At 49.5% G+C, this 22,938-nt stretch overlaps 4 protein-coding genes and 1 pseudogene across 4 annotated transcripts; 4 read left to right on the top strand and 1 right to left on the bottom strand.

Annotated features, from left to right (window-relative positions):
* Window positions 1-4,166: 4,166 nt before the first annotated feature.
* Window positions 4,167-4,823, top strand: LOC141161152 (histone H1.10-like). The gene has a single exon (XM_073645922.1). It carries the CDS (start codon window positions 4,167-4,169, stop codon window positions 4,821-4,823), a length of 657 nt encoding a protein of 218 aa, XP_073502023.1.
* Window positions 4,824-6,180: 1,357 nt separating this feature from the next.
* Window positions 6,181-6,591, top strand: LOC141161393 (histone H3). Its single transcript, XM_073646203.1, has one exon. It carries the CDS (start codon window positions 6,181-6,183, stop codon window positions 6,589-6,591), a length of 411 nt encoding a protein of 136 aa, XP_073502304.1.
* A 1,453-nt stretch (window positions 6,592-8,044) lies between these two features.
* Window positions 8,045-8,356, top strand: LOC141161394 (histone H4). Its single transcript, XM_073646204.1, has one exon. The coding sequence runs from the start codon at window positions 8,045-8,047 to the stop codon at window positions 8,354-8,356; it is 312 nt and encodes a 103-aa protein (XP_073502305.1).
* Window positions 8,357-15,519: 7,163 nt separating this feature from the next.
* Window positions 15,520-15,964, bottom strand: LOC141161153 (histone H2B 1.1-like). The gene has a single exon (XM_073645923.1). The coding sequence runs from the start codon at window positions 15,922-15,924 to the stop codon at window positions 15,544-15,546; it is 381 nt and encodes a 126-aa protein (XP_073502024.1). The 5' UTR covers window positions 15,925-15,964; the 3' UTR covers window positions 15,520-15,543.
* Window positions 15,965-17,229: 1,265 nt separating this feature from the next.
* LOC141161154 (histone H2A type 1-like) lies at window positions 17,230-17,920 on the top strand (annotated as a pseudogene).
* The last annotated feature ends 5,018 nt before the right edge of the window (window positions 17,921-22,938 follow it).

A 22,938-nucleotide genomic window follows, 5' to 3' on the forward strand; every position in this document is an offset into this window, starting at 1 on the left:
CGGCCATCTCGCTGATTGGTCGCGGCCGGCCACCGCGACCAATCAGCAGAGCGGCGTTTAAATTTGCCGCCCATCTCTCTGATTGGTCGCGGTCGGCCACCGCGACCAATCAGCAGAGCGGCGTTTAAATTTGGCGCCAATACTGCTCATTGGTCGCGGCCGGCGACCGCGAACAATCAGCAGAGCGGTGTTTCAAATTGGCACCAAAATCGCTGATTGGTTGCGGCCGGCCACCGCAACCAATCAGCAGAGCGTTGTTTAAATTTGGCGCTAATCTCGCTGATTGGACGCGTCTGCCGTCCGCGACCAATAAGCAGAGCGTTGTATAAATTTGGCGCCAATCTCGCTGATTGGTCGCGTCTGGCGTCAGCGACCAATCAGCAGAGCGTTGTTTAAATTTGGCGCCAATCTCGCTGATTGGCCGCGGCTGGCAGCCGCGACCAATCAGCAGAGCGTTGTTTAAATTTGGCGCCTATCTCGCTGATTGGTCGCGGACGGCCGGCCACCGCGACCAATCAGCAGAGCGGCGTTTAAATGTGCCGCCCATATCGCTGATTGGTCGCGGTCACCGCGACCAATCAGCAGAGCGGCGTTTAAATTTGCCGCCGATATCGCTGATTGGTCGCGGTGGCCGGCCGCGACCAATGAGCAGAGTGGCGTTTAAATTTGCCGCCCATCTCGCTGATTAATTGCAGCCGGCCACCGCTACCAATCAGCAGAGCGGCGTTTAAATTTGCCAGACATCTTGCTGATTGGTCGCGGCCGGCCACCGCGACCAATCAGCACAGCGGCGTTTAAATTTGCCGCCCATCTCGCTGATTGGTCGCGGTGGCCGGCCGCGATTAATCATCAGAGCGGCGTTTAAATTTGCCGCCCATCTCGCTGATTGGTCGCGGTGGCCGGCCGCGATTAATCAGCACAGCGGCGTTTAAATTTGCCGCCCATCTCGCTGATTGGTCGCGGCCGGCCACCGCGACCAATCAGCAGAACGGCGTTTAAATTTGCCGCCCATCTCGCTCATTGGTCGTTGTGGCCGGCCGCGATTAATCAGCAGAGCGGCGTTTAAATTTCCCGGCCATCTCGCTGATTGGTCGCGGTGGCCGGCCGCGACCAATCAGCACAGCGGCGTTTAAATTTGCCGCCCATCTCGCTAATTGGTCACGGCCGGCCACCGCAACCAATCAGCACAGCGGTGTTTAAATTTGCCTCCCATCTCGCTGATTGGTCGCTGCAGCCACCGCGACCAATCAGCAGAGCGGCGTTTAAATTTGCCGCCCATCTCGCTGATTGGTCGCGGCCGGCCACCGCGACCAATCAGCAGTGGGGCGTTTAAATTTGCCGCCCATCTCGCTGATTGGTCGCGGTCGGCCGGCCACCGTGACCAATCAGCAGAGCGGTGTTTAAATTTGCCGCCCATCTCGCTCATTGGTCACTCCCGGCCACCGCGACCAATCAGCAGAGCGGCGTTTAAATTTGCCGCCCATCTCGCTCATTGGTCACTCCCGGCCACCGCGACCAATCAGCAGAGCGGCGTTTAAATTTGCCGCCCATCTCGCTGATTGGTCGCGTATGGCCACTGCGACCAATCAGCGTCGTATTAGTGTGAGCCCGGGAGCGGCGCTGCTTGTGCGGCTCCGTATTAGCGAGGACCGGGGAGCGCCGCTGCCTGTGAGGCTCCATCTGCTGCGAGAAGCCGGGAGATGAGCGACTGCTCGCAGCAGAAGCGTCCCGACCGGCGGCACCGCTCCCCGGTCCTCCGTTCACACTTGCTGTCGGGAGATCAACGGGCCAAGCCGCTGATCTTCCGACGTTAGCCGCATGGAGGTCAGCGGCGCCGGTCGGGGTAGTTGTGCTGCTAGCGCCGCTCATCTCCCCGCTGCATCGCCGCTGACCTCCGTCCGCCAGATGAGCCGCTAACGGCCGCCATCTTTTTTCAGAAATCCCGCGGCGCTGATTGCCCGCTGCCGGACCAATGAGCGACGCGGGATTTCCAGGACAGACAAACAGAAAGACAGACAGACAGATAGACAGACAGATGGGATAAGACAATTATATAGTAGATGTGACTCACATGTTTCTATCTGTCTAATCTATGTGTGATGCTCTATTCTTTCTGTTCTAAATTGTCGGGTAATGCCACATCTACCAAGGCTGTGACATTACAGTGAGTGGTAGACAATCCCTGTATGATTGGTGCTCTAAATAGCGCCAAACATGCAGTATTCGGCGAGCTCCCAGCATCTCGAGTACTGAGATGCTCGGCGAGTACCGAGCAGTGGCAAGCATGGTCGCTCATCACTAGTGTTCCCACATTCCACTGAGTCTGAGATCACCGAGGCTGATCAGCTGATCTTCAGCTTATGAACCCAAGTGACCTCACTCTTGCAGCTGCAATGTATACTGGCAGTAGTGATTACACCCCTGTCAGTGTACATTGCTGTCTTCTACAGCAGTGACATCAGTGATTGCTGAAGTCACTGCTGTAGATGTGACCCGGATCGCCGAGGGACAATCTGGATTGCGTCATGATAGCGGACATGTGAGGGATATGGTTGTTTTTTATTTTTAGTTATTTTACAAAAGATAGGGCTTCGGGGATTGAGCATATAATAAAAAAAAATATTAAAACAGCTTTCAGATGCCCCAGAAATTACATGAATGGGAATGCTGATGAAAATTGGGTGAATTGGATTAGCTTACACCTAGCTCTTTTGTTTGGTGATGACAAAATGTCAATCAGACCCTGTCATTACCAAGCCTAAATAAAGTAAAGTAAAGAGTTAAATAAACACACAGACACAGAGTAAACACTTTATTTGAAATACAACAGACACATTCTGTTAAGGGAATCTGCCACCCCCTGGGAGATATCAGACCTCTACTATGGGCATACAGGTTGTAGAAAAGAAAATCTATACATACCTGTATGGCTCATAGTAGAGGCTTGATTGCAGAGAAAAGTGTTTTCATCTACTCTATTTTCCACAGGCTTGGCATCCCCCGAATGCCAATAAATCCCCACCTAACTGTATATTGTTCCCCAAAATATCCGCCTATATGGTTAGTTACCTTATTACCCCACTGCCCTACACGTCACACGGCCCTGTGATGTGCTCTGTTCTACCTCACTTCTCGGGCATGAGCAAAGTGCCGCTCACATAAGGCGCGCTTTGCTTCATCCTGGCGCCGTCCCTCTCTGCACTGCGCCGCAGGGTTCCATTGCGCAGGCACCGGGAAGTGATAGTTACTGCATACGCAATAACAGTATAGGAGACCCACTCTTTAATAATGGGAACAACAAAGCATAGCCAGCTGATGGCTTATTCACTCTTTATATCCATGAAAGGAAACCGAAGCATCCCTGACCCCGGGTCTTGTATTACAGAAAGCGGAGACTGCTCAACTAAAATCTCCAGACTAATGTATGGGATGTAAACGACCAATGATCGCTGAACACAAGCTGCTTTCCCGATATAGGTCGGTCATAGAACCTTGTGTTATATGGAGACAAAGAACAGAAAAGCCATCAGCCGCTGAGCGGGAACTTCAAACTCATGAACAAAAAGTCACGTGACCTGTGTAGGCTGCGTCTTATTGGTGTTTCCACAAGTCTGCTTCACATTGGCGGCTTCAGATCCATCCAATGATAAGGTAGGAGGTCGGGGCAGCGGTGGATAAAAAGCGACTGAGGAGACAGAACCGGCATCACAAGAGAGTATATTTCTTTCTGTGCTTTCCACTTTTTGGAGAAGATTACAGCGATGTCTGGACGCGGCAAACAAGGAGGCAAAGTCCGTGCTAAGGCAAAGACCCGCTCATCCTGGGCAGGACTCCAGTTCCCAGTCGGCCGTGTGCACAGGCTTCTCCGCAAGGGCAATTATGCCGAGAGAGTCGGCGCCGGCGCTCCGGTCTATCTGGCCGCTGTGCTGGAGTATCTGACTGCTGAGATCCTGGAAAAGGGCTTTTATCCCGGGCAGGGAAGCACAAGGGGAGAGCGGAGCTCCACTCGGGATCAGCTAGAAGGAGGCGGGGCCTGTGCTCAGTGTCAGCCAATAGATGCTCAGGACGATGCAGCTCAGCAGCCAATCAGTGCGCAGTAAGCCTGTACATATAACAGGCGCCTCCAGCTCCGGCCTCAGTGGTTTGTTGTAGTTCCGCAGCACACGATGGCAGAGACCGCACCAGCCGCCGCTCCCCCTCCCGCGGAACCGGCCGCCAAATCCAAGAAGCAGCCGAAGAAATCCGCCGCCGGGGACGTCAAAAAAAGCAAGAAGCCCTCCGGTCCCAGCGTCTCCGATCTGATCGTGAAAGCCGTGTCCGCCTCTAAGGAGCGCAGTGGGGTGTCTCTGGCCGCCCCGAAGAAGGCTCTGTCTGCCGGAGGATACGATGTAGAGAAGAACAACAGCCGCCTGAAGCTGGCCGTCAAGTCTCTGGTCACCAAGGGCGCCCTCCTCCAGGTGAAGGGCAGCGGCGCCTCCGGGTCCTTCAAGCTGAACAAGAAGCAGCAGGAGACTAAGGACAAAGCGGCCAGGAAGAAGTCAGCAGCTGCGGCCAAGCCCAAGAAGCCTGCTGCAGCCAAGAAAGCCGCCAAGTCTCCGAAGAAGCCCAAGAAGGCTCCGACCGCGGCCAAGAAGAGCCCGAAAAAGGCCAAGAAGCCCGCAGCAGCAGCCAAGAAGGCGGCCAAGAGCCCCAAGAAGCCAAAGGCCGCTCCGAAGCCCAAGAAGGTGACGAAGAGTCCGGCTAAGAAAGCTGCTAAACCCAAAGCTGCCAAGAGTCCTGCTAAGAAGGCAGCTAAAGCCAAGAAGCCCGCAGCTAAGAAATAATCCAAAGCCGCCCTGTTATTACCCCACAAAGGCTCTTTTCAGATCCACCACCTTGTTCCCTGCAGAGCTGTATGATCAGTGCCATCATCTTGTCCCCTTCATAGCTGTATGATCAGTGCCACCACCTTGTACCCTGCAGAGCTGTATGATCAGTGCCATCATCTTGTCCCGGCAGAGCTATATTATCAATGCCACCACCTTGTACCCTGCAGAGCTGTATGATCAGTGCCCCCACCTTGTCCCCGGCAGAGCTGTATGATCAGTGCCCCCACCTTGTCCCCGGCAGAGCTGTATGATCAGTGCCACCACCTTGTCCCCTTCAGAGCTGTATGATCAGTGCCACCACCTTGTACCCTGCAGAGCTGTATGATCAGTGCCACCACCTTTTCCCTGGCAGAGCTGTGACCAGTGCCACCACCTTGTTCCTTGTAGAGCTGTGTGATCAGTGCCACCACCTTGTCCTCGGCTGAGCTGTATGATCAGTGCCACCACCTTGTCCCTGGCAGAGCTGTATGATCAGTGCCATCACCTTGTCCCCGGCTGAGCTGTATGATCAGTACCACCACCTTGTCCCCTGCAGAGCTGTATGATCAGCGCCACCACCTTGTCCCCTGCAGAGCTGTATGATCAGTGCCACCACCTTGTCCCCTGCAGAGCTGTATGATCAGTGCCACCACCTTGTCCCCGGCAGATCTGTATGATCAGTGCCCTTATATGCTGCCGCTTCTAGATTATAGTGTGTACAGGGAGCGGCTCCAGTGTTATAATGAATAAGCTTTTCCCCACATCTCCGCATAGAGCTGCGCTGTGTCCCGATCACACCAGTGCAGGTGACCGATCAGTGTAATCAATGGAGGGAAGGGGCCGATGTCCTACAGAAATCTACATCATCCTAATCAATCACCACTTGTAATCTGCGTCTTTATTAGTGAAAGGATTAGTGTGCGGTTATTACTTCGATGTGAGAATTGGAGAACCAGTGATTTGACTGATGATAGATTAGAGCCTGTACAGCTCCGTGTACTGGTGACATAGAACAGTGACGACTGCGGCTCTTGCTGTAGAAGCCGCATGTAGACATGGTGTGACCCTGTGCCAGTATCCGCAGCCAGAAAAGAGTGTGAACAGAGACCCTGCCCCTCTTTATGAGGGCGGGATTACTGGGTGTTGGGTTGATTTCGTGAATAATGTTTGGTCGCAGACATCGCACGTGTTTTGGCGGCTCATGTTAATTTATGAACTAGCCAATAGAATTGTAGGGGGCGTGTTCACATGACGCGCTAACAGGAGCAGAGGAGTATAAATATCCCGCTCTCTCCGCTCCTCTCATCACTTCTGTTCTCCTCTATACAGAGCTATGGCCAGAACTAAGCAGACCGCTCGTAAATCCACCGGAGGGAAAGCTCCCCGCAAGCAGCTGGCCACTAAGGCCGCCAGGAAAAGCGCTCCCGCCACTGGCGGAGTGAAGAAGCCTCACCGCTACCGGCCAGGGACAGTCGCTCTCCGTGAGATCCGCCGTTACCAGAAGTCCACCGAGCTGCTGATCCGTAAGCTTCCCTTCCAGCGCCTGGTGAGAGAAATCGCCCAGGATTTCAAGACCGATCTCCGCTTCCAGAGCTCGGCCGTCATGGCCCTGCAGGAGGCCAGCGAGGCTTATCTGGTGGGGCTGTTTGAGGACACAAATCTGTGCGCGATCCACGCTAAGAGGGTCACCATCATGCCCAAAGACATCCAGCTGGCCCGCCGGATCCGTGGGGAGAGAGCTTAGATCCGTCCTACACGTCTGACTATAACACAAAGGCTCTTTTCAGAGCCACCAAATCCTCCATAATAACGAGCTGATCCCTCACATCTGCTTCTCTACCCTGATTATTGAATGTCAGCTTTATATAATCTATTTGGAGTCTGGACTGTGTTGTGAAAGAATCTAGAAAGCATGCGCAGATTTCTTGGTGTATATGATGCGATCATTATAGGACGTCCATTATCCAGCGCTATCTCCTGTGAACACTCGCTGACTCCTATCAGCCGCACGGGTCTGATCCTGAAAACGCATCAGGATTAAGAGACTAATATCCTCTGCAGCTCTGTAGTAGGTTTATCTAGATAATATTAACCTACATTTTATAAAATCCCCACCTCCTTCTTTCAAAGTTCTCTGTAAACTGCAGTATCTCGTTTCTTTATATTCCCGGCACTCGGAATATTGCTGGTGTGATGGAGTCACCATTGTTAGAATCAGTTCTGCACTTTGTGTTTATAGAAAGCGGATACTGTTCCCTGGATCCTGGAAAACAAGATTCCTGTATGGAACCAAGAGACCATTGATCGCTCAACACAAGCAAATTTCCTGATTTCCGAGAGTCCTGAAACTACGTGATCCAGAAGGACAAAGAAGAGAAAAAGCCATCAGCCCCTGAGCGGGAACTTCCTATTCGGTAATTCTTAACATTAGCTCCTCCCCTTCCTCTGCTGATTGGCTGAACACAGGACGTTAGGGAGTTTGAATTTCCCGCTCCTTGTAGTTTCCGCAGCTTCTACATGTAATTGTGTTACTACTTCTGCTGTGAAGAGAAGTGTCCGGTCTATAGATAAACTCCACTGACCACATTCATGTAATCACCTTCCAGATCACAGTGTATTCTCCATTGGATATGGGACCACTGGAATGAGAATCAATCAGCTGCTCAGTGATTATGTTACTTATACGGTTCCTTTTTTATTTGACCAATCTGAGCTGTTGTCATTATCTTCTACAGGAATAATTCTGTTCCCAATTGATAACAGTACTGTCCTGCCATTATCGCTTGCAGGAAGAGACCCTCTGTAAGCCAAACTGAGGGGATTCCCGGCTTATGAGCTGGTGTCAGTATCGGAGCAGTGCTGCTGACCGCGGGATGATGAGGGGAGTAGTAAGGTGCGGAAATGACCCTTCCTGGACATTAGTGAATAGCATGTTACGAATATGCTGGTATGATGGAAGTGGGGGTTAATCACTGTCAGTGCCGTTATAGAGAAACTGCACAATGAGCAGGAAATTCAAACTCCCCAACAGTTCAGTGTTCAGCCAATCAGCAGAGGTAGGAGGAGCTAATGTTGATTCTGTAAGACCCGCCCTGGAAACGCGTCATCTCTGCAGTCTTCTCTCCGGTCCACCCAGACGCTATATAAAAGAAGAGTCCGTGCGGTTTAGTCACAGTTTTCTGCTGACTATTTGGAAGATGTCTGGTCGCGGTAAAGGAGGGAAAGGTCTCGGGAAGGGCGGTGCCAAGCGGCACAGGAAGGTGCTCCGTGATAATATCCAGGGCATCACCAAGCCTGCCATCCGCCGTCTTGCTCGCAGAGGAGGCGTCAAGCGCATCTCCGGCCTCATCTATGAAGAGACTCGCGGTGTCCTGAAAGTCTTCCTGGAGAACGTGATCCGTGACGCCGTCACCTACACCGAGCACGCCAAGAGGAAGACCGTCACCGCTATGGACGTGGTGTACGCGCTCAAGCGCCAGGGCCGCACTCTCTACGGCTTCGGAGGTTAATTGTGTTCTCTGCTCCATCCTGACAATCCAAAGGCTCTTTTCAGAGCCACCACATCTTCTAAGTGAGGCTACAATTTCCTGCTGGCGAGTAATAATCCCTGTGCTTCTGTGAATGTCAGTGCGAGATTTATACTCTGTTTAATAGGAATTAAAATACTCAGTCATTGTTCACAAGGAGCTCTGAGAATACTGGCACTGAAGGGTTAATAGTTTCTTGCGGTTGGAATGATTTCTAGTCAATCACCGATTACGTCCAATACAGGAATCTGTAGATCTCCCGAGTTATGGAAGCAGTATCCGCTTTCTGTAATACAAGGTACATTCCTGCTCCCATCAATAGCGATGTTCCGAGTGCTGCTCGGAGAAAACCTTGAATGATGGTGAAGATTGTTAACCCGAAAATAATTAATAATTGAGGCCCACCCTTCTCTCTACGATCACTGTGATTGGGGTAAGCGGCTCTGCGCCGTACAGTGGGGTAGAGCTTCCCCCAGACCAGATAGCGTTCTCCCTACAAGCAGAGGAGCCGGTAATATGACAAAAGACAAAGAACGATTGAGCGGGAAATTGAAAACAGCCAACGGATCTGTGATCAGCCAATGACAGACAGACATCCTCAGGCGCCGATCAATACCGGATACAAGTATTTCTGCCACTGTTTAACTCTAGTAGCCGTGTGTTTTGTTGATCCCCACTCCGCACTTACACATGCTTTACAGAAGCGGGGTCTTCCCCAGACCCCGCGACGCTCACATCAGGCTCCTTGTAGAACCTGTGAGACTTCTCCTCAGTTGGATCGGAGCGAACACCACAGGGTATCAATGTAGATTAGTGGGTGAATGGGGAGCCTCCTGGATGTGTAGATGGAGCGGAGTAGAAGCATCAGATCACTGCTGAATATACAGATAACGGCACTGAATGGAATTAACCCCTCTCCCGCCATCCCCTACTTGAGGATTGAATGGCGCTCATAGAACCCACTCCCAAAATAAGTCAGATTTTTAAAAGTTCGCTCTTCTAGAATTAGGACCTTGTTATCCTCAGGTGATCGGGGTGTGTCACCCCAGGCCTGGATGCCACAAATATTATAGGCTGTGTCTGAGAGCAGGAGTTAGGTTCCCTGGTCAGGGACAATTAGCATACAGCACCTCCTGTCCCAGGCCAGTAGGTGGAGCTGGCTGCCCTTATAAAAGCTGGAACTGAGGGCAGGGTTAGAGAGAACTGGACGACCTAGCTCAGGACTGAGACTAGTCCCAGAGAAGGAGGGACAGTTCAGCTGTAGCCAAGGAGTCCGTGAGGCAGAGGAGAAGCTGCGAGCCAGGGACAGAGGCGACGAGAGCCGGTTCTGGATGAGAGAACTACACCAACGGACATTGGGGTCCGAGGCTGTCAGGGTTGCAAGCCCAGCAGCAGAGAACCAACCCGCGAGGGATTTCAGGTCCCTTGGCCTAAGAAGCCTGGAGGCTCCGCCACACAGAGGGACCGGTACAGCACGAGGAAGCAAAAGGTACCCAAGGCCCGAGTCGCAAGCCATACAGGCGAAGTACATGGCCAGCTCAGGGACGTGGGCTATTACACCACGAAAAGGGGGATAGTCAGCAAGGGCAGAGTGAGAACGGTAGGCCTTCACACTCACCCTGACCAGTGGGGCTCGCCCGAATGCTCTCAGACACCCAGGCCCATTCCTACCCGGTACTCCTGTCGGGTCATTAGTAATACCTACAATAAAGACCCTGGACTGTTTGAAGCGGATTCTGAACTCTTATTATTGCGGCCTGCACTATCACCACCAGCATTCACATACGCTTCCCTGAGGCTACACTCTTCCCGTTGGGAGTTATCCTATCCCTGTGCTGCACACTAGCATCAGCGGTCTGCCTTGCAGTGGCGGTCATCCCTGACCGCAACCCACGGGTGGCGTAGTCGGACATTCATAACTCTACAAATAGACTGCCACAGCATTTGGTCTGACCACCCTGAGCCACGGGATGGGGTTGCCACTACTACCCCCATCATCGCACTAAAGCCCGGTTCCGGGTGCCCCACGGCTCAGGGGGCAAGTCAGGGGCAGATCTAAGCTCTTTTCCCACAGATCCGGAGGTCCAGCAAGTTGTCTTTGTGCAAGTTTGTAAACAGTTTAGTGAGGAAGGCTGTCAATTGTATGACTTACCTTATTAGCAGCCGCATTGTATGTATGAAAAACTGGCTTCTCACGGGCAAGGACCTAATGTTCACCCTTCCCCGTTGTCCCTTGTACTCTTCAGTATAGACTATATCACTGTCCAGCATGAGTAAAGCAACCATTGCGCTATAACAGGAGTAACATGTACGAGGACCAAGCTATGAGTCCTCTGCAGCGGCCCTTAAAGGATCAACAGTCGGCCCTCACTATTGTTAGAGGGCCATCAACCGGCTATGCTTTGTTGTTCCCATTATTAAAAAGTGGGTCTCCTTTACTGTTATTGCGTATGCAGTAACTGTCAATTCCCGACGCCTGCACAATGGAACCCTGCGGTACAGTGCACGGCGAGACGGGGCCAGGATGAAGCAAAGCGCGCCTTATGTGAGCGGCATTTTGCGCATGCCCGAGTAGTGAGGTAGAACAGAGCTCATCACAGGTCCCTGTGACGTGCAGGGCAGTGGGATAATATGGTAACTAAGCATATAGGCGGATATTTTGGGGAACAATAAACAGATGGGGATTTATTCGTTTCCGGGGGACACCAATCCTGTGGAAAACAAAGTAGATGAAAGCACTTTTCTCTGAAATCAAACCTCTACTATGGGCCATACAGGTATGTATAGATTTTCTTTTCTTTAACTTGTATGCCCATAGTAGAGGTCTGATATCTCCCAGGGGGTGACAGAATCCCTTAAAATAATGTGTCTGTTGTATTTCAAATAAAGTGTTTACTCTGTGTCTGTGTGTTTATTTAATTCTTTACTTTATTTTATTTAGGTTTGGTAATGAAAGGGTCTGATTGACATTGTGTCATCACGAAACAAAAGAGCTAGGTGTCAGCTAATCCAATTCACCCAATTTTCATCAGCATTCCCATTCATGTAATTTCTGGGGCAGCTGAAAGCTGCTACTTTTAGCCTAGGAAGGTGCCATTAGTCAAACATGTTCCCTGACTATAATAACAGCTCACAGTTGTTTCATTAGCCTATGACGTAGCATATTTTTTCTGTCTCAAAAACACGGTGTTCTATTGCCGCACTTTTGTTGTCGGTACATGTGAATCCACCGCATAAAATGAAACTTCAATCGGTTAACATCTGCAGCAGAAACTAGCTACAGAAATTGACATGCTGCGGGTGAGTTTGGGGATATGGCCACGATCAGGAGCCGCTGCAGGTTTGACGCTGCGTGTTTTTAAAGGATGAAACCTGCAGCGTTGAGATGTTACAGGATAGTGGATGGGATTTCTAGAAATCCCATGTCCACTATGCATGTATCTGAGTGTGCGTATCACCCGTGGACATTGTCATGTGGCGCGTCTTTCAGGACCGCAGCATGTCAAATTCTCTTGCAGAGACGCTAGTCTCCGTAACCGAAATGTGACCTCTAGAATGCATTAAATGTGGTAAATCCGCATATTTTAGTGAACACATGTGGATTTACCTGCGTTCAAAAGAATGCAACGTTTTGGAAGAATATGTGTCTAAAGCCCTGCAAAGTCTGAATCATGGGCACAGAGCCTAAAATTTTTAAAAAATTATGGCATGGGCTCCTGAGTCATTTTTATAACCAGCAAAGGGAAAGCCGGCCGCTGGAGGCTGATATTAGTAGCTTGGGAAGGGGCCATTAGCCCAACAATGTTCCCTGGCTATTAATAACAACCTATAGCTGTTTGCTTAGCCTTTACTGGCTAGATTACAGTGGGATCCCAGAAAAAAATTGACATAGGGTCCCCCTATTAATTCTAACCAGAAGAGTCTATACAGACAGCTGCATGCTGATATTAATAGCCAAGGAAGGGGCCATGGATCCTGTCCCCTCCGCGGCTAATAATATCACCCCTCAGCAGTCCCAGAAATGGCGCATCCGCTTTTCTCACTGCCCTGTAGCAGTGGCGAGTGTGGTAATGGGGTCTGGGTTCATGTCAGCCTTGTATTGGCGGCTGACGTGAAGCTCAGGTTAGTAATGGAGGGCGTCTATAAGACGCCCCCATTACTAACCGTGTAGTAAAGTTTTCACCGCTTTGTAAAATAAAAAAAAGTTTTCACTGCTTTTTAAATTAAATAAAAGACAAGGCCAGAATAAAGTATTTTAATGAAATAAAAATACCCACGGTTTTAATATTTTTTTTATTATATGCTCAGTCCCCGAAACCCTCGATCTTCTGTAAAAAAAATAAAAAACAACCATATCCCTCACATGTCCGCCATCATCACGCAATCCAGATTGTCCCTCGGCGATTCGGGTCAATTCTACAGCAGTGACATCAGCAATCACTGATGTCACTGGTGTAGAAGACAGCAATGTACACTGACAGGGGTGTAATCACTACTGCCAGTATACATTGCAGCTGCAAGAGTGAGGTCACTTGGGTTCATAAGCTGAAGATCAGAAGATCAGCCCCAGCCCGGTTATCTCAGCCTCTGTGGAATGTGGGAACATTCTTGAGAATGTTCCCACGCAGCACCGGTGCCGTAAAGTGAGGTCACGTGAGCTCTGAGCTGATCTTCAGCTGAGAGCTCATGTGACCTCAGGTCCTGGCAGCGCAGCAAAGTACACTGCTGGAAGCGAGCACTCTCCCAGCAGTGTACCGCCGGCCTCCGGGCTGAACACGTCACCGGGGACATTGTAAGGACCAGGAGGACATCGGGAGCTGTCAGACAGGTGAAGATAGTGATTTTTTATTTTTTCTTACACAGCGCGCAGCCCCGACTCGGCTGAGAACACTGCTGATCCCCTCAGCCGCGCCGCTCTCGCTATTATCAGCGGGACTGGTGGTCGGATGATGGGAGTAGTCGCCCTCCCCAGCCAATCCGGGTACCACTCTATGTGCGTTTCTGCAGCGTTTCCCGCCCATTGACTTTAATGGAACCGCAGCAAATCCACAAGTATAAATATTAGTAGATGGTGGCCCGATTCTAACGTATCGGGTATTCTAGTATATATATGCGGTCAAGCCGAGCGCAATCAGCAGAGCGTTGTTTAAATTTGGAGCCAAAATCACTGATTGGTCGCGACCGCCGACCGCGACCACTCAGCAAGGCGGTGTTTAAATTTGCATTTGTCAAAACCTGACAAATGCAATGGACGAGAGAGTTCAGAAGCTCCTTTCGAACAAGGGGTCCTATGTGCAAATGTAACATCACCTAGAATAAAGTTTTGAGTTGAAAACTGTTTGATTTCAGTTTGTAATAACCTGCTAATGCTTATAATTTCAAAAATGACCATTTTTTTTGTTCTTTATTAAAATGAAAAGGTTGAAAACTCTGCTGTGCATAATAATTTGGAACATGCATTTTGAGTGCAGTTTGAGTTTTTTATTTTTTTTTAAAATATACTGTTATCATAGGCAGTTTGTACAAAAACCTTTCAATCGTACTCTAATAGTTATTTGACTGGAAAATTACAATGACTGCAATTCATATAGGTAATTTGGGAAAATCTGAGAAAATATTATTTGCATAATAATTTGGAACACAGTGTATATAATTGTTGTGTAGTCTGTGCACTATATACAGCTGTGCTCTGTGTGTAGACGCTTCATTTTGTGTCTTCTCTCAGTAGTTCACCTTTTGCACAATAGTGGGGTGTACTTATATTACAGGTCAGGGAGGCCATTACCTGTGTTACCCTTCTGGGCTCTCAGCAGCTGCAGATCGTCTCCACATCGTACAATCCGCTTTCTGTACGACAGACATTATCCGGGCAGAGAAGCACAACTGGAGTGCGGAGCTTCACTCTGTTGGGAGGAGACGGGGCCCATGTTCAGTGTCAGTGGATAAAGAGGGAGAGGACAAGAGGAAGAGCAGAAGAGCGATCAGTACCTGAGCAGGAAAGAATCTCCTGAGGAGGATGTGATGACTGAGGATCTAACTGCATGCCTGACCTATACTGCATGCCTGACCTATGCTGCATGCCTGACCTATGCTGCATGCCTGACCTATACTGCATGCCTGACCTATAGGCTCCTGACAGCAGAGTGTAATGTTCTGAGCAATGAACTCTCAGCAATCTGCAATCCACAATCGTACGAGTCCTGTCACAAACCTCCTGCCTTTAGCTGTAGAATTGATCTGTAAATGGATTACTGGAAAACTGCTGAGGAGATGATCGGGGAGACATAATGAGATCTGCATGGGAAAGTAGAATTGATCTTTCTAGAAATGTTTCTTGTAGGATAAATCCCCGATCAGTATATAGTCCTCCACAATAGTGATTGTGATGCAATGTACTGAAGAAAAAGATCTGCTGCCCTAATCCCGAAACTCTACAGACTCCTGTATGTGATGTAAACGAGGAATAATCGCTGCACACATGCAGGTGTTCCCGATATCGGCCCGACATAGGACCACGTGTTATATGATGACAAAGAACAGAAAATCCATCAAGCACTGAGCGGGAATTCACCCATTGGTAACATTAGCTCCTCCTCTTCCTCTGCGGATTATGAATTTCCCGCTCATTGCAGTTTCCACAACTTCTAAATGTAATGATGTAATTTCTTCCTCTGTGAAAAGAAGTGACCGGAATTATAGATAAATTCTACACAAATATCTCATGTTATTCGGAGAAACAAGAACTAACCGAATCAGGTTATACCGGATGGAGGAGACCCCGGAATATCAGATCTGGGGAGCAAGTGGTTGAGTAAAAAGCCACTGAACACAGGACAACTCGCTCATAAGATTACTGAAAGGATCAGAGCTGTGAAGGAACTCATTCATAGGTTTCACCATCAGTCTAGAAAGGGTTAATCGGCTCTACTAGCGCCACCTGCCATTTATCCTGTGAATAGACAGAACACAGGAGCAGCCACAGCTCTGATGTAGACGGGAGAGGACACAGGAGCAGCCACAGCTCTGATGTAGACGGGAGAGGACACAGGAGCAGCCACAGCTCTGATGGAGACGGGAGAGGACACAGGAGCAGCCACAGCTCTGATGGAGACGGGGTGGTGGCTCTTAGAAGAGCCTTTGGGGTGATGGCGAGCAGCAGACGGAGCAGATCACTTGGCGCTGGTGTACTTGGTGACGGCCTTGGTGCCCTCGGACACGGCGTGCTTGGCCAGCTCTCCGGGCAGCAGCAGGCGCACGGCGGTCTGGATCTCCCGGGAGGTGATGGTGGAGCGCTTGTTGTAGTGAGCCAGGCGGGAGGATTCCCCTGCGATGCGCTCGAAGATGTCGTTGACGAAGGAGTTCATGATGCCCATGGCCTTGGAGGAGATGCCGGTGTCGGGGTGGACCTGCTTCAGCACCTTGTACACGTAGATAGCGTAGCTCTCCTTCCTGCTCTTCCTACGTTTCTTGCCGTCCTTTTTCTGAGTCTTAGTGACGGCTTTCTTGGAGCCCTTCTTGGGCGCTGGCGCAGACTTGGCGGGATCAGGCATGGTGCGTACACAGCGATCACAACTCCGAGGAGAGAGAACAATGTTCCTGCTCCTCCAGCACAGCGGTATTTATAGCCACACATGCAAATGAGCAATGCTGCCTGCTCCTCTCCTACTGGGTAAGAAAGTCATGTGACCTGTGTAAGCTGCGCCCGCTGTGTCTTATTGGTGTTTCCACACGTCTGCTCTCCATTGGCGGCTTCAGATCCATCCATTGATAAGGTAGGAGGTCGGGGCAGCAGCGGATAAAAAGCGACTGAGGAGACAGAAGGGGCATTTGTGGCACCCCAGGGGTCTGGTTTTCCACAGTAATGTAATGTTATGTCTGAGAGCAGGTGGGAGGTCCTTTGGTCAGGGATCCTGTGCATGCCACACCTCCTGCCCAGTCTTGGGAGGGGAAGGACTTCCCCTGTATAAACCCGGGGCTGAGGCAGGGTGAGTCAGACAAGTGGAGTAGAGACAAGAAGCAGCATAGGAAACAGGAGAGTTCCAAGGAGTCAGGGGCTGGCAGCTGCAGCGCTCGCCCTGACTAAGAAGATTCTTTACCGGACCCGGAGTCCGAGGCTGTGGGGACTAACTTCTACCCAGCAGCAGAATCCGTCAGGCAGGGGATTTCAGGTCCTCTGGCCCAGAAGCCCGAAGGCACGGTCACACGCGTGGGACCAGCACCGCCATCGTGGAGCGAAAGCCATTAGAAGGCCCCGAGTCACCGGCCATACGGGTGAGCACCACACGGTACACTCAGGGACGTGGGCTACTTACATCAGCTTCTAGCAAGGTAGCCAGAAGAGTACAGTCAGTTTGGGAGGCTTACAACTACGCCTGGCCAGGGGAGATCCCATCTGCTCAAAGACTGACCAGGCCCCGTTTGCTAGCAAATACTCCGGGAGGGTCTGTCGTTGTTACCAGTAAAGACCCTGAACTACACCGTACCGTCTCTGAGTGGTTCCTGCTACCCCCATCATCTACGTCGGCTGCCCTGAGGCCATACCCCTCCCGTTGGGGGTTATACTATCACGCTGCACAATCCTACCACCGGCCTCAGCGGTCTGCCCTGCAGCAGCAGCTTCCTGGCTGCACTCAACGGGTGGCGTAGTCATCAACTATTTACTACTAATAGACTGCCGTCTAGTTTGACTCCCTGGGCACGGACCGGGTCACCGCCACGAGATTACAACCCTCCACGGATTCGGCTCCGGGTAAGCTCCCGCGTGCGCACCGCAGCGCGACACAGGCCCAGGGGCGCGTCACATTCTAGAGTTCACTTCTTTCTCTGCTTTTGACTATTTGGAGAAGATTACAGCGATGTCTGGACGCGGCAAACAAGGAGGCAAAGTCCGTGCTAAGGCAAAGACCCGCTCATCCCGGGCAGGACTCCAGTTCCCAGTCGGCGGTGTGCACAGGCTTCTCCGCAAGGGCAATTATGCCGAGAGAGTCGGCGCCGGCGCTCCGGTCTATCTGGCCGCTGTGCTGGAGTATCTGACTGCTGAGATCCTGGAATTGGCCGGCAATGCCGCCGGGACAACAAGAAGACCCGCATCATCCCCCGTCACCTGCAGCTGGCGGTGCGCAATGACGAGGAGCTCAACAGGCTGCTGGGTGGGGTGACCATTGCCCAGGGAGGCGTCCTGCCCAACATCCAGGCCGTGCTGCTGCCCAAGAAGACCGAGAGCAGCAAGGCGAGCAAGAGCAAGTGAGCGCCGCTCCTCCACATCTGTCCGAACAACCAAAGGCTCTTCTAAGAGCCACCACATCCTCCTCATCAGAGCCGGCACCGCTGGTGGATAAGAGAACCATCGCCTGCAGCGTCAGATAGAACTACACGATACATTGTTTACTATAGAGTAGAAGCATTAAATGCACAGGTCGATCCTGCTACATGTTACTGGTGTGGTGATGGTGCAGCGATTACTTTTACCTGGCTGGGCAGTGATCTAGTATATTCAGCACATTATAGAAGGGATGATTGGTAAATATTTGCATAGGGGAAGATTAAGCATGGAGTCCAGTCATTTTTATTCCAATAAACCTATAAATTGGACGATTATTTTTGCCTGGGTTTTCTGAGCTCCACACAATCCTCATGTAGGGGATGGGGGGAGAGGGGGTTAATTCCAATCAATGCCGTTATCTGTATATTCAGCAGTGATCTGATGCTTCTCCGCTCCATCTACACGTGCAGGAGGCTCCTCACTCACCCACGTATTCTTTGCGGATTCCCTGTGGTGTCGGCGCCGATCACTCCACAGACTAAGACAAGTCTCTGAGGTTCTACCAGGAGCCTGATGTGAGCGCTGCGGGTCTGGAGTGGGGGAAGGAGCCGCTTGTGTAAAGCATGTGTGTGATCAGCAGTCACACGGCCACTAAGGAGTTAAACGGAGGAGGAAACCCTTATATCTGGTTCCTAGTCATTGGCTAAACAGATCCGCGGTCATCACATAGGAGTCTACATACCGGGTACACAGGGCGGCCATCTATCCAGCTGCCTCATGCAGTGAATATTCGCTGCCCCTGCGTCCTACACTGATCTGAAAAAAATATCATGTAGCAGAATCAACACATTCATCTCATGGCAAGACTTGGATTTCTGTTCTGTAATAACCGCATCACAGCAGGGTATGAGCTGTGTGCACAGAGCTATATGTATCACCACTCCCCCGCATCCACCGTGTGTAATATTTATGTTATAGATCCATAAGAAGACACATCACATCACCCAAAGTCAGCGGTGTCAGCTCCAGAAGTGAAAGACTGCGGAGCAGACACACCAGTACATGTCAGGAGTGTATAACAGACACGTCCCAGGCTGTAACAGCTACCAATATTACAGGCAGCCGCACAAAGGATCTCGTACTCTGCATATACACTGAGCCTGGTGCTAATCAGGACATACAGTCCACAGCTCTGCGCAATTATTAACGTTTCCGACTCCCCAGTATGTGGAGCACGAAACTTGATACCAGAGCGATCTACCAGCAAGAGGAGAAATCAGCAGAGCGCAAATCACCCCCAGCACAACAGGAAACTAGCCTCTCACTTAGATTTGGGTGGCTCTGAAAAGAGCCTTTGTGTTGCCAGGGTGGAGCATCTTGACAACCCAAAGGCTCTTTTCAGAGCCACCACATCTTCTAAGTGAGAGGCTACAATTTCTTGGGCTGGGCACTGATCTCTCATGTGCTCTGTATTCTTGCTGGTAGGAAGCTCGGGTGTCTGGTTCTCATCAGTGCAGGGTTCATGCTCCGCATACTGAGGTGTTAGATAATGTAAACAGTTGTTTAGATCGATGGACTGTAATTCTAACACTAATGGGTTAACTCTGATCCGGGATTCCGGTTAATGTCATGTGATGTGTATGGCGGTTGGTTCTGTGACTTGATGATTGGTTGGTTGTAAGATTTGAAATTCCCGCTTTGAGGCTGATTTTTTTCATACAGTGTGTGGTCAGTACTGGCGACTATAGGACGATCTGTGTTGTGTAACGATCGCTTGCTCTAGACTGCCTCTGGATACTAGGTCTCTAGGTTTTCCGGATTAGGGGAGCAGTATTCTGATAGAAGACCCGGGGTTCAGCGAGGGTTAATGGGTATAAAGACTGAAGCCGCATCAACCAGATGAGATGGTGTCTTGTCTGCTCCCCCAGTCTTTCCACTCTGGAGCTGACACCACTGACTTCGGGTGATGTTTCTTCCCATTGATCTATAACATAAATATTACACACGGGTGTATGGGGAGGGGTGGTCGTACATATGTACCTCTGTGCACACAGTCCATACCCATTGTGATGCGTTTACCACAGAGCATTAGATCCAGGTCCTGCCGTGAAATGAATGAGTTGATTCTGCTACATATTTCCGGATCAGATCCGTGTGGGTTACAGATGGCAGCGAATATTCACAGTGAATATCGATGTATGAGGCAGATGGATGGATGGACGCCCTGTGTACCTTGTATGTAGACGCCTATTTGATGCCCGTGTTCTGGGAACTAAATACTGGGGTTGACGGCGGCCTCTGAAGGTTAATACCCTCACCAGAATAATGATGGCGGCTCATCCTCCACCGGCCGATCAGGGGAGCGATCACCGTGTTTGGGTGACAAGCGGATCCGGAGAGCAGGACCCTGTATTCCCAGTGGGTACAGCTGCCCCCAGACCGGATTGCTCAGATTGCGATCTCCACTACAAGCAGAGGGGCCGGTAATAATCCGACAGATTTAGAACAACGATTGAGGGGAAATTCAAAACTGTGATCAGAGAATGAACGAGAGACCTCAGCCAGCGCCGACCAATACCCCATACAAAGAAAAAACCTGGGAGTCTGAACTGAAACGTAAATTGATGTGCATGCAAAATGTAAATGCATGTTCACATAAGGCCACTAGACAGAGAAAAACCAAAGACAAGCAAAATACCCAAATAACTGGAATTAAATCGATAAATCTCAAGTGCATAAAAATAATGATAAATAATAAAGGGTATTTAGTTAACATAATTTTGATCAAAATAATGTAAAAGCCATCCCGCACGTCACGGCAACCCTTATGCGACAGTCCTAACTCTAATATTAAAACCTTACCATTTGTCAAGTGACATACATATGGATAAGGGCAGAGAGACTGAACCCTAGTAGAAGCATGGACCTGAGAGGCAGAATGAACCTTTCAGCTCAGACAAAGGGCGGCCACACCCTTATATGCACTGAAGCACACTAAACTACAAAGAAAAAACCTGGGAGTCTGAACTGAAACGTAAATTGATGTGCATGCAAAATGTAAATGCATGTTCACATAAGGACACTAGACAGAGAAAAACCAAAGACAAGCAAAATACCCAAATAACTGGAATTAAATCGATAAATCTCAAGTGCATAAAAATAATGATAAATAATAAAGGGTATTTAGTTAACATAATTTTGATCAAAATAATGTAAAAGCCATCCCGCACGTCACGGCAACCCTTATGCGACAGTCCTAACTCTAATATTAAAACCTTACCATTTGTCAAGTGACATACATATGGATAAGGGCAGAGAGACTGAACCCTAGTAGAAGCATGGACCTGAGAGGCAGAATGAACCTTTCAGCTCAGACAAAGGGCGGCCACACTCTTATATGCACTGAAGCACACTAAACTACAAAGAAAAAACCTGGGAGTCTGAACTGAAACGTAAATTGATGTGCATGCAAAATGTAAATGCATGTTCACATAAGGCCACTAGACAGAGAAAAACTAGTATTTCCTCCATTTAACTCCTTAGTAGCCGTGTGTCTGCTGATCCCCGCTTCACACTTATTTTCATAAGTGGAGACTTCCCCCACATCAGACTCCTGGTAGATCATATGTGGCTTGTCTTAGTCTGTTATAGGATCGGCGCAGACACTACAGGGAATCCGGATAGAATATTACGTGGGTGAATGAGGAGCCTCCTGCCTGTGTAGATGGAGCGAAATAGAAGCACTGACAGGGATTAACCCCCTCTCCCGCCATCCTGTAACCGCAGATTGAGTATCGCTGGTAGAACCCAGATACAGTAGTTAGAATGATCTTATTGAAGTAGGACTCTGTGCAGTGATCGGGACAGATCTAATCTTTCTCCACAGATCCGGAAAGCCAGCTGGACGTCTTTGGGCATGATTGTAAACCGTGTAGCGTGGAAGAATGTGGATTTTAAGAAATGGCTCATTTGTAGACGATGCTGAAGTTGGTTTCTTATTCGTCCAGTTTCTTTTTTTTCAGGATTAATTACAAAAACAAAAAAATACAGTAATAAAATTTATTGCAGCGAAGTCCCCTTATGTGAATACTCTTAAAAGGGGCTACAGAAGTCATAAAACTGGCACAAAAATGAGCATCGAAGTGGGCAATGAAGGGCGATATTGGAAAGGTTAAATTACTTTGGGCGAAGGACTAGGATGCCCCACATCTAACTCAAGTTACTGCAGTCTGGCACAAATGGGTTATGGGCATCACAACGGGCATCAAAGTGGGCAACTAGCCACTTTTCACAGATTTGAATAAGCAACTTGTGTTTTCCATGGGTTAAATTACATTGGGCCACTGATAACACACCACCATTACATACATTCTGATGGCGCGCATAAAATTCAGATCACTCTAGGCTGGCCCAAAAGGGTTTTGGGCATCAGAACGGGCATCAAAGAGGGCAAATAGCCACTTTTCACAGATTTGAATAAGTAACTGGTGTGTTTTAGGGGTAAAATGATTTTGGGCCACTGATCTCACACCACCACTATATACATAGTGATGTCCCACATCAAAAACAGGTCACTCCAGACTGGCCCAAATGAGTTCTGGGCATCAGAACCGGCAAATAGACATTTTTCACAGATTTGAAGAAGTAATTTGTGTTTTTCAGGGATTAAATTACTTTGGGCCACTGATCTCACATCAGCATTTCATATCTAGTGATGGCCCGCATAAAATTCAGGTCACTCCAGCCTTGCCAAAATGGGTTCTGTGTATCAGAACGGGCATCAAAGCGGGCAAATAGCCATTTACTAGTGTTTTTCAGGGGTTAAATGACTTGGGCCACTGAGCTCACACAGCCACTACATAAAGAGTGATGGCCCGCATAAAATTAAGATCACTCCAGCCTGGCCCAAATGGGTTGTGGGCATCAAAGCGGGCAAATAGCCAGTTTTCACAGATTTTAATAAGTAACTGTTGTTTTTCAGGGGTTAAATGACTTTGGGACACTGATCTTACACCACCAATACACAGATAGGGATGGCCCACATCATAAAATAGTATCTGATACTAAAACAACTTTAGTGCACACAGCTTTCAATATCACAATAGCAACAGAAAAAAAAAAAAAAAACAGATTTTGTGCTCTGCAATAAGAAGCTCTGCAGACTGCGCAGAGCACAATTTCAACCCAACTAAATGAAAAGATGCACTGCGCTTGCTTGATCACATTAGCAAGTGCAAAAAAAGATTCAAGGTATACTGAGACATGGAGCTCTATACCAGCGGTGCACAGCACTATTGTATGG

Source organism: Phyllobates terribilis, unplaced genomic scaffold (genome assembly GCF_046119375.1).
Source record: "Phyllobates terribilis strain yellow unplaced genomic scaffold, ASM4611937v1 Scaffold_9__5_contigs__length_417890890, whole genome shotgun sequence".
In the NCBI taxonomy this organism is placed as follows: Eukaryota; Metazoa; Chordata; class Amphibia; order Anura; family Dendrobatidae; genus Phyllobates; species Phyllobates terribilis.

Coding starts and splice junctions, on each gene's coding strand:
- LOC141161152 (XM_073645922.1), top strand. CDS start 4,167: ATGGCAGAGACCGCACCAGCCGCCGCTCCCCCTCCCGCGGAACCGGCC.
- LOC141161393 (XM_073646203.1), top strand. CDS start 6,181: ATGGCCAGAACTAAGCAGACCGCTCGTAAATCCACCGGAGGGAAAGCT.
- LOC141161394 (XM_073646204.1), top strand. CDS start 8,045: ATGTCTGGTCGCGGTAAAGGAGGGAAAGGTCTCGGGAAGGGCGGTGCC.
- LOC141161153 (XM_073645923.1), bottom strand. CDS start 15,924: ATGCCTGATCCCGCCAAGTCTGCGCCAGCGCCCAAGAAGGGCTCCAAG.